Here is a 10320-nt window from a genome sequence, read left to right as displayed (position 1 = left end):
CCGGAAACACAAATCCTTGTGTCGAACGCACAGAGAGAACATTTTTTTGCAATTGCCATGCTAGCCTGATGCATGGTTCAAAGTGGAGTCAACATTCGTGTACACACTGCAATGTGTTTATGGTGTATACATGTAGCAGTTGTTTTGTTAATTTTGCCGTCTTTCACACATTTTTTCAGAAAGACTGGAGTGCCATGTGTATTAAAATTCGTTTCCCCTTTAATTATGTTTCCATGCAGTAATTACAAATGCTGTCACTCGCTGTTTTTATTTTGAATACTCGCTGCCCATGTTGCCGTCACACATAAAATGTAGAAATTTAGTTCCAGAAAAGTATATTTTCCAAAGTAGTGTATAATAAAAAAAATGTTATTCGTACTAAATTGTTTTATGTTTACCAGTTGAAAGAAGGGTGTGAGAACTTGTGTAGAATTGCTAAGACTTGATTAATAATAACAGGTACTTACATGTATTTAGTGCTTTACTCTAAGATCAAAGCACTTTAGGCGAAGTAAAAAAAACAAGTTTCTCGTCCCCGCCCGCTTCCTTTTTGGAGACCGCCTGAATTTTTTTATTATTTTTTATTTTTGAAAAATGTAGTAGAAAACACAGAAAAAGTCTACAAATTCATCGGAAATTAAATTCCAATACCAATACAACTCTAAATGACACTGTAAATATGTTCAGTTCTCTTGTCCAACTTGTCTTTCATCTTTAAAAGTGTCTTTGAACAGTGGAACACCAACGGTTGCAGGAAATTTTGAAAAGGCGGTCATCTTGAAAAAAATAAAAAATAAAAAATAAAAAGCCCCGCTTCCTCCCTTTTTTCAAAAACCCCGGACGAGAAACTATTTTTTTTTTTACTCGGTTTTACATTATGACCCCATATCATTTGGCCATTGAAACTTTCCAAATACGTGTACAGTGGCGCACCCAAGGGAGCAGGGCTCGGGGGGGGCTTGAGGCGCCCCCCCCCCCTTCCCTCACCCCAGGTTGTCAATTCTTTTCTTTTTTTATTTAGTCTCAAAATTTGACCTTAGTGATATGTATGTGGCCTATTTTCGAGTACATGTAGTATAATTGGGGTGTAAGTAGCGCCACCAACGTCCGAATAGTCAACCCCCCCCCCCATCCAAAAAAAATTGTGAGCCCACCAAAAGCCAACTCGTGGGTGTGCCACTGCTATTTTTCAACCATTTTTAGGCCCCCCCCCCCCCAAACAAAAAAAAGCCAAATCCTGGGTGCACCACTGTACATGTACTCGGCTCCCTGGGGACCATACAGCTCGCTGCTGCCATTTCGGCGCAAAGCAGCCGAAATCAATCACAATAATCATCTCTGCCCTCACAGGTACCCATTTACTCCTGGGTGGAGAGAAGCAATGTAGCCTTGCCCAAAAAGCGAGAGCAACATAGCTGCAGACTGGACTCGAACCCACAACCTGCAGAATTACCCGCAGACCACGAATTCATTGCCCCAGACCACGAGGCCACCGCACTCCAGGGATTGGAGATATTACCAATAGATGTTGTTTGAATTCAACCACAAATCTAGATAGCTTATTGGTACTCAAGTGATCTTCTGCGTTAACTACATGTACCTGCATTAGTTTTGTATCTGACATTTAAATACATAGATCTCTTTTCTATTTCTTAAAGGTTCGTGAAGATTGGATCATTTGCCAATGTGAGTGCATCCATTGTTCTCAGGATCATTCGCATTTATCTCAAAAGTAACCTACCAAATTATTATCAAAAAGCTTTTGGTACTAAACTTTCTGCGACATTATTCTGTCTGGCTTGCTGTCGATAAGAAGAAATCAAGAAATGCGATTTTTCAACAATCAGTCAAGTGACTGATTTTGGGGAACAAAGAGTGCTTTAGATGAAATTAATGTTTCGTGATAAAAGGGTAATTATGCATGAACTTTGACTGTTGTTCTCGAAAGGCGTAACATCCCTTGAGCTGAAAATTCGTTTCTAAAGAAAAACTATCACTTGCGATGATTTTTGGGATTGTGTTGTTTATACCATTTTCTACATTCTTTTTGCGTAATAAAAATAAGGTTTGTTTACCAGATTACGTTTTTCGTGGAAATTGTTTGAGAAGGTTGTTTTGTACGCTTTTTAAAATCCTGTATATCATTTGAGTTGAAGTGAAATGTACATAATATCGTCTACATCTACCTACTTATTACCAGAGATGCGAGGCCAGTTGACGGTTGGAATTTTCTTTTCCTTTATTTTCACTGTAAAAATACCCCATGGTTATTCGCTGATTTATCTTTGCTTTGTATCCAACCACAGATGAAACACAAAACACAATGAAGAACGGGAGCAAACAAAAATCAAACCGAGAAAAAAAATCAAGTTAGCATGCAGAGCCACATTGAATTTAATACCGTCTTGGGATCAAGATCTCATTAATTAATTCAACGACATTGAATTAAGTAAACCATGGAAGGCATTCAGTGGAGTGCCACCTGAGACCAGGTGACGCTAATGACTAAAGGCTCTCATCTTAATGTCAAGCATCACACACATTAATCCTTACATAATAACATCTGCTTTAAAGGGAAGAAACAACATTTGCAAACATCAACAAAAACCGAAATGATCAAATTATCACGAAATACCTTACTGGATTGTTAGGCAATGACAGTCTAAAGCATCCTGTAAAGTTGTGACTCCTGGTGTGCTGACATTTTCAAGAAAAACTGTATTTTTTTTCCAACGCTGGTCGGCCGACCAGCGTTGGAAAAAAAACTGGCTTTTTTTTCAAAACGTGCTGCTAATTTTCATATTTAGTTCGTCTGCATTTTCTTTGCAATTGATTACACACCTGTGAAGACTACAAGCCTAATAGACGGATTCTCTGAACTTACAATTCCCCAAAGTCTATAAATTGCTCCGTTTCATCTTGAGTGGGGTCAGGGAACCAGACAACAAGAATATGATTGGTTTTCTTGGGGTTTTTTTCAGCATCTACGAACCCAAAACGTGAAACAAGTCAGTGTAACAATATTTGCTACAACATACTTATCTCCAAATCCATTAATTTCTGAAAACTGCAGCAAAAGCAAATGTTGTTCATTCCCTTTAATAACTGGTTATTTTTGGTAAGCTGATAACACACGGATGTGTTGTGCGTATGTTCAGATAGTAGGGCAGCTTCAGGCTGGAACCTGTTGAAAAGGGAGCAAGGGGACGGGGACTTAGGGGATGCTTCTCCCCTTCCCTTCTCTCCCGACTAATGATCTACACAATGAAAAAACTCCCTATTTTCCTCGAGTATCCTGAACTTTGACGCCACTCAGTAACTGCGAGATTTTGACTCGCTGTTTTGAGGCCTTTGGTCTTTTTTTATGCATTGTGACGCTCACCCATCCCTCTTCAACACTCCAGCCACCCTTTGGAAAATGCTGGTTTCACCACAGGAGGGGGTGTCCGAAAATGCATTTTTTTTTCCAGGCAACTTTGGCCGTCTTATTTATTGCACATTGTTTAGCAGTGCGTTGTGTCCGATATCAGTATTTGTGAACCAACCGTAGAATCCAATGTTGTATATATTTTCATAGAGCTCTATGATATTTTTCTAGCCTCGGTTACAGCTGGGAAGTAGTGTGCAAGTAAACTACATGTATAGGTTTTCCCGGCCAATTTCCTGAAATGTTCATTCACTTCTGAAAATAGGTCGTTCATTTTCGTCTGACTTGAATGCACGTCTTTAATCCAAGTTCAATCGTTTTCATTGTCCGTGCATTAGGTTTTGAGAATCAGACGGCCAATAACGTTACCTGTGCGTTCATTTACGCAAGCATACACCTTTTCTAAATTGATTTCAGGTACAGCTAATTTGATTGATGTTTAATGAAAAAGAAACCCCTAATTGTATCTGGTGCCGATGGCATTAAACTAAAAGTGAAATAGAATGTTGAATGTTTGAAATCGCCCTCTAAAAGCGAAAAAGAAGTCTTGTAAACGAATCTGAATTCACATAAACGAAAGGTGCTGCTCAATCACTTATTTGATTGAACTGAAATGGAATCGAATGCTCTGGTAGCGAAAATGAAACGAGTGTTCAGAGCAATTCTCAAATTCAGAGGAAAATGAATGACCCATTTTCAGAAGAGAATGAACATCTTAGGAAAGTGGCCGGGAAAACCTATATTAAAAAAAAACGACCATCCTTTTTTCCCACTTCATCCTTCTGCAGCATCCTACATCACCGATTGCGTTATCGTGATCTACAAATCAACTGATTGAATACAACACTGTTGCACACAATGAAATGAATACGCACAATCTCTCACTCGCTATACATGTGTACTAGCGTTTGTTTATGGTGTAAATCTATAGGATACACGTGCAAAATCATCGGTGAATCGAGGACAGGAACCAAATCTAGGACTCCTTGGTTGGAAAACGTGTACAAAACCAATGAGAGCTGTCGCGAAAAGTTAGTGTACAAACAAAGGAAAAGGGAAGAGGAACAAAAGAAAATCCTCGATTTACACTATAAACAAAATTGTGCGCATATGTATTATAGCATACACTCACGTGTGCATTGCTCACGAATTGTTGCACATTGACAACAGCAACAAACTATTCGTATGAAATACAAATTATGCATGCGTTTTGACATAAAAAAGGGACTAAAAAAAAGCCTGCTTCAGTTTTAAAGGAGATCTGATGCCAGTTGCAGATTGAAGCGAAACACACATACTTAGTTTTCAGGACATCAAATCCTTTTCGTCATGCGCCTGCTTTCAAAATTACAAACAATACAGATATGTCATACTCAAAAGCATTCAAATAACATATTTACATTTCGTAGACCTTAATCCAAAGAGTGCAGAAACAGGTTAACATTGAGGGTTATTTTGTAACATGAATAATATATTCCTGTATAACTTGAAGGTATTTGCAAAGCATCAAAAGGCAAGACAACCAAATTATTATTAAATACCTTACTTGACTGTAAGTGAACTTTTCAAGCATCCTGTGAAATCATGGCACCTGGTGTAATTTCATTTTCAAGAAAAGTGGACTTTTTGTATCAATTTCCAACGATGATCAATTGTTGGAAAGAACTTTCTTTGACTCTTTTCCACTACCTCCCCCAATTTTAGTTAGTCCCCATTTTTTGGCAAAACGGTTACACATCCGTGCCCGGATGAAAGACAGCTAGTCTGATTCCCTGACCTGACAATTCCCCGACGTCTGTAACTTGCTCCTGACCCTACTTCGTCTGAAGTACGGTCGGGAACCAGACAACAAGAATAACATTTTTTGGTCCTCTTTGTTTTTTTCAGCATCTAATGAACACAAAACTTTAAACAGGTCTTCTATGACATTCCAACCCCAGAATCCATCCATTTTTGAAAATTACAGCAAAAGCAAATTATGTCTATTACCTTTAAGTGTGTAACATATCACTGACACACAGATTGTAAAAGTACAGCACTGGCAGTGGAAATTCGCAGCATAGTTTTACGTGACCCATTGGTCCATAGAATGCAGATAACGAGCTTTACTATTATTATAATACAACATAGGTATAGAACATCAAAACTAATACACACTCACAATGAGTTTTTAGTTAAACTGTTAAAAGAATGTTTAAAATAGCTCAAAAAGCCTCCCAGTTTCGTTCAATTGTATTTTTTTAAATAATTTTTATATGTCGCATTTACTGAAATTTGGCCATTTTTATGTGGAGCATAAAATTCACTGTGGTAGCTAAATATACAGTGGATGCCCCATAGAGCTATATTAATTTAATATAGCGCTATGGGTGCTCTGAGATGTAATGTTATCACACTTTGTTTAGACGCGCTTTCTTAAGGGAACCACGAGGTGATGATGAACGTCCCCTCATCCCATCGGGCTCTAATATTAAAGAAAGCACACATGTAAACAATAATGCTCATGACGTATTTCTCAGGTCTGTTCGTGAGGAGAAAATAATGAAACACGGCAATTGAGGAACGAAACTTTGATGAGATTATCTTTTGTGTCTAATTACCGTTGATTGTACTTGAAGCTCCGATTTCTAAATCGTTTGCACGGTGACTATTGCAATTTTTCCCAGACACGCATGTATCTGTAAGATTGTCATGGTTGCAATTTGCGTCGGTATATTCTTCACCCTTTAATTTACCCAGCCCCGTGTCTCCAATGGTTCTTCCCTTCAGTGTTTTACTGAGAGATGCGTTTTCCACCTGTGCTTCAAAAACAGAATCTTCTTCCGACGAATCCATTCGAAAAGAGGGGAGTGTGCTGCAAGACGAGCTCTGTCCGGAGATGAAATTGTGTCGAGAGCCAGTGGTTTTATAGAGCGAATGCATGGCAGTGTGGATGTTACCAGCTGAACTGGTAGTCGTAATTGGCACTTGCGATCGTTCCCCTAAGTCTGTAGTACTGTGAGCGTTTGGGATCGGTGGCAGAGGCATCTGTCTTCTGAGCATGCGCTGTCTGTGTCTCAGACGATGAGCTGGCGGTCTGGGAGGTACCTAAAGGTAACAGAACAAGAAAGAAAATCTGGTAACCACGGTTTAGCTCCTTCGACCTATCATCAAGTATTACTGACTCTTTGTCAAATTATCTTCTTTTTTTATGGTTCTAAAAAGTAGTTCTTTATTGTAGTTATTCACTGTACTTGTTTTTGGTGTCATGTTATACTATGATTTTAGTCAGGTGACTACGATAGCTCAGTAAAACCTGGTCACAAGTGCGGTGAGAAATGTACACAAAGCAATGGGGTGGCCCACTGCCAATACGGGAACGGTCCATTGCGCCAAGGGGAGGATAATGCATACATTTTAATGTCTGTTGGAGTCCATATCAAGTTAAATCTGATGAAGAATGAAAATAATGTAGGTCGGGCTTCTACCTAGTTCAAGTTCCCTCCCTAATCAAAACAACCAACTATCAGTCTGCAATATTAGTCCATCTGAGATGCATTGCTGTAATTTGATTCGAATTCTTACCTCAGGGGGTGCTTCACCATCTGAAGACGGTAAACTCTTCAACGTACTTGCTCGTCGCTTCGGAGAATAATTATCAAGACTCTCGTAGATGCATTCTTCTTCGTTGCCCGTATTGCTTGTGACGTCATCAAAACCCATGCTTAACCCTTCTTGAAACCCCGGACTAGATGGAGCGGAGGAGCAGGAACTAGACAGCAGAGGTCGGGGTCGCCGCATTGGAGGATTCAGTTCCGGGTCAAAAGTCATGTAGCCATTTTCAGTGTTTGAATCGCGGCGATAATGTTTGCCATATGAGTAGGCAGCAGCATCCGAGTCAGTTGGACTCCCTGGTAGGTCACTGTTCCATCCGTTACTTGTTGATTGTTGTGACTCTAGGGAGTAGGTTCGACCAAATGATGCCCTCCCTGTTAATGCTCTTTCAAGTCTCCCAACAGCCGCTGTGACTTTCCCTTTCAAGCTACTAGGAGGAGTAGTGCTCCCTTTGAAGCCAGTGTTGAGGTTAGGATGTGATAGGGACAACCTTTTCAAATTGAGTCGGTTGAAGTGTCTGGTGATGTAGAATGGATCCACATAGCCATTACTGTCGACTGATGGTCTGTGCTCCATGGAGATGTCCGTTTCACTACATGAGCTTCGTAGGTTACGTAACATGTACAGAAAACCTTTGGTCTTCTTCGGTCCTTCACAAGAAGGACCATTAGGACGACTTTTCTCCGACCATGTTTGACGTCTGAGTGGGACAGTCGGGCTGTAAGATGAGCTCTTGACCAGAGGCATCTTGGCCTTCTGAAGACACAAATTATAGAGTCTTGCGTGTCTCAAAGGATCAGATTGTCTGTTTTCATCTGCGAGGGCAAATGTCGATTTCTGTGGGCAAAGACTGGGATCGCTGTTGGTGTTGCCACAGTGAGGGCCGGCAGCAGAATTCATTTCGTCAACCCTGTCCTCCGAGAACGTTCGTCGTCGTCGTCTGTTTTGACGGTACTGCATATGCCACCTCTTAGGGGATGGTGGTTGTGATTGAGATGTGGTATCAGTTATCTGCGCCAGCATTCCTGATGGACGTGGGCGTATCGGAGTGGACTGATACCCGTGTTCATAATGACCTACTCTTGTTGGTGGTTGATTAGCGATGGCTTGTTTCATTAAAAGCTGTCGCTTTCTGATCAGTGGTGACCACCGCTTCCGCCTGCGTTTACTCTTCTCTTCAGCATTCAATTTAAGTGATTGCGTTGAGGAATTAGAGTCATAGGGATCAATCCTGTAGCATAGACAACGATGTCTACAGTACTCACAAGGCATACTGCGACTGTCTGCGTACATGTAATCCACATGTTCGGTCTGTACTTCCTTATCTTCTACCGGTGGTTTGTATACTAATGTTGTACTTCTTTCTTTCTTTGGTAATTGATTGTCCCCATCAGCAGGTGCCTCGTATTCGCTACAGCTACTCTCTGCACTTGCCAGCCTTGGTCTTGGTTCAACATCTAAGAACACGTTGTCGTCTCCATCATCTTTGTTGTCCTGGTAACTTTTGTCTGCCTCATCCTGCAAACCTTTGTCCTGATTTGTGTTGGAGCTGTCCAGTTCAGCTCCGTTTTCCAGAATTTTGGGAGGAGTTCTGTCTTGGGGAACTTCTATACATATCTCTGTGTCTACTGCTTGATCTATGGTTGATGTGCTGCCGTATGAAGACGAGGTACCGGTCCGGCTCTTACGATGTATCAACCTTCCCAGGAAAGACCGGCTATTTGCTCTCTGTTGCCGTCCCTCATCTGGAGCAGTATCGTTGATGTTGTCAGCATTCTCGGGGATTATATTGAAAGAGGATCGATGAGTTGGTCTGGGTGAGCTGGCTCTGCTACTAACCGGTGTGGCTGGATACCATGGAGTTAACATGTGGCTATCTGTACAAAAAAATTACAAAAAAGACATAACAGCCTCATCATCCCATGTGGGCATCCACCCGATGTTCCCCAGTCCCTATGGTCCCCAGTCCTTATGTTCCCCAGTGTGCCCCTATGATTACAGGGTTTTGGCACTTTATATAGTGTTTGCTTGGCTGTTTTCAGCATGGTATACAGTAATAAAATACGGCAGATGTAACCAATTGGTGTTATTTTCATCAAGTTTATATAGACTTTTAATTAAGGATTCTTAAAGCCAAGTACACAATCATGTAAAGGTGGAATGGGATGAGTTGCGAAGTCTCCCTAGACACGTCATCTTTATACATGTATGTAAATAGATAACCATTATTCAATGATGAGAAATTTGTTTTCGCCTATACTTATTTGATAATTCATTTTTTTTTCTCGATTCACCAGAACAGAAGCCCCAACCGCGTATTCTTTTTTCGACAGGAAACGTATCATGTTATTTTGTTTGGTAAAAGAAAGTTATTTACCTGTTTTTAAGAATGTGCCCGATGCCGAGCGTAACTGCGTCCGTTTACGACCCTGTGTCACGTCACTGCTGGCCCGTCTTGGGCGAGTACTGGTCGTTGCCCCCATGTTGACTGTACTAGCTGATGATCGGATGGATTGATGATGCCTTGGTAAATACTGCAGCTGGGAGGCTTATCTGTTTGCAGAGTAAAGAACGGCACTGTCAGAGATGTGCCTTGAATAATAACAAAGCTTGGTTCCAGTACTACCTGTTTTTGTATACATTATATCTCGTGGAGAAGTATTGAAAATATATATTTTATGAGTAAGGTATTTTATCGTTTTATCTTCCGTCCGCAGCTGTAGCAAGAATGTGAAGTCTACAAGATGCAAATTATTGCGTGGAGGTCTCACCTCGAAGCTAGACCCCGTATCATTCACATGTAAATCTTTGACTCGGCCCTCTTATTGTCACGAAAGAGTTTTTAGCCTTGCTCTAAGTACTTGTTTTCAGGCCTGATGTTTCTGCAAGTTTGATTCCCATTTCCCCAGACGCACCCAATTTTCTAGGTACCGTCAAGCGTGTATACCCATCGAACGTTCTTACCAAACCTTTACATGTACCCGGTCACACTGTTGATTTATTCACTGTGTATATTTTTTTTCTGGAACATCGCTTTTATTTTTTCTGGACCATCGCTTTTAAGTCACAGTTTGTCCCGAGAACACTTTGACTCGGACAAGTGGCTTTCACGGAGTTTGCTTTTCGTTTCACAGCCGATGAATCTGACAACTCGGCCGGTCATTCTCCTTCGTCGTATATTGAATTTCTCCGGTTAGTCCCCGAGGATTATTGGAACAGGCTAGTACCTGGTATCATAAGTGTATTCCATGTACGCGTGTGCCCAGGGCAAGTCAATGAAAATTAATAATTTGTGGAGA

At 40.8% G+C, this 10320-nt stretch overlaps 1 protein-coding gene across 1 annotated transcript; it reads right to left on the bottom strand.

The window, feature by feature from the left end:
* Positions 1 to 4547: 4547 nt before the first annotated feature.
* Positions 4548 to 8892, bottom strand: LOC119734193. Its single transcript, XM_038207546.1, has 2 exons — positions 6992 to 8892; positions 4548 to 6514 (listed from the first exon to the last, which is right to left on the bottom strand). Exons 1-2 carry the CDS (start codon positions 8888 to 8890, stop codon positions 6020 to 6022), a joined length of 2394 nt encoding a protein of 797 aa, XP_038063474.1. The 5' UTR covers positions 8891 to 8892; the 3' UTR covers positions 4548 to 6019.
* Between the last annotated feature and the right edge of the window lie 1428 nt (positions 8893 to 10320).

Source organism: Patiria miniata, unplaced genomic scaffold (assembly GCF_015706575.1).
Source record: "Patiria miniata isolate m_02_andy unplaced genomic scaffold, ASM1570657v1 HiC_scaffold_27, whole genome shotgun sequence".
Lineage (NCBI taxonomy): Eukaryota > Metazoa > Echinodermata > Asteroidea > Valvatida > Asterinidae > Patiria > Patiria miniata.
The sequence above is the reverse complement of the archived record's forward strand: the minus strand, read 5'-3'. Positions and strand labels throughout refer to the sequence as shown.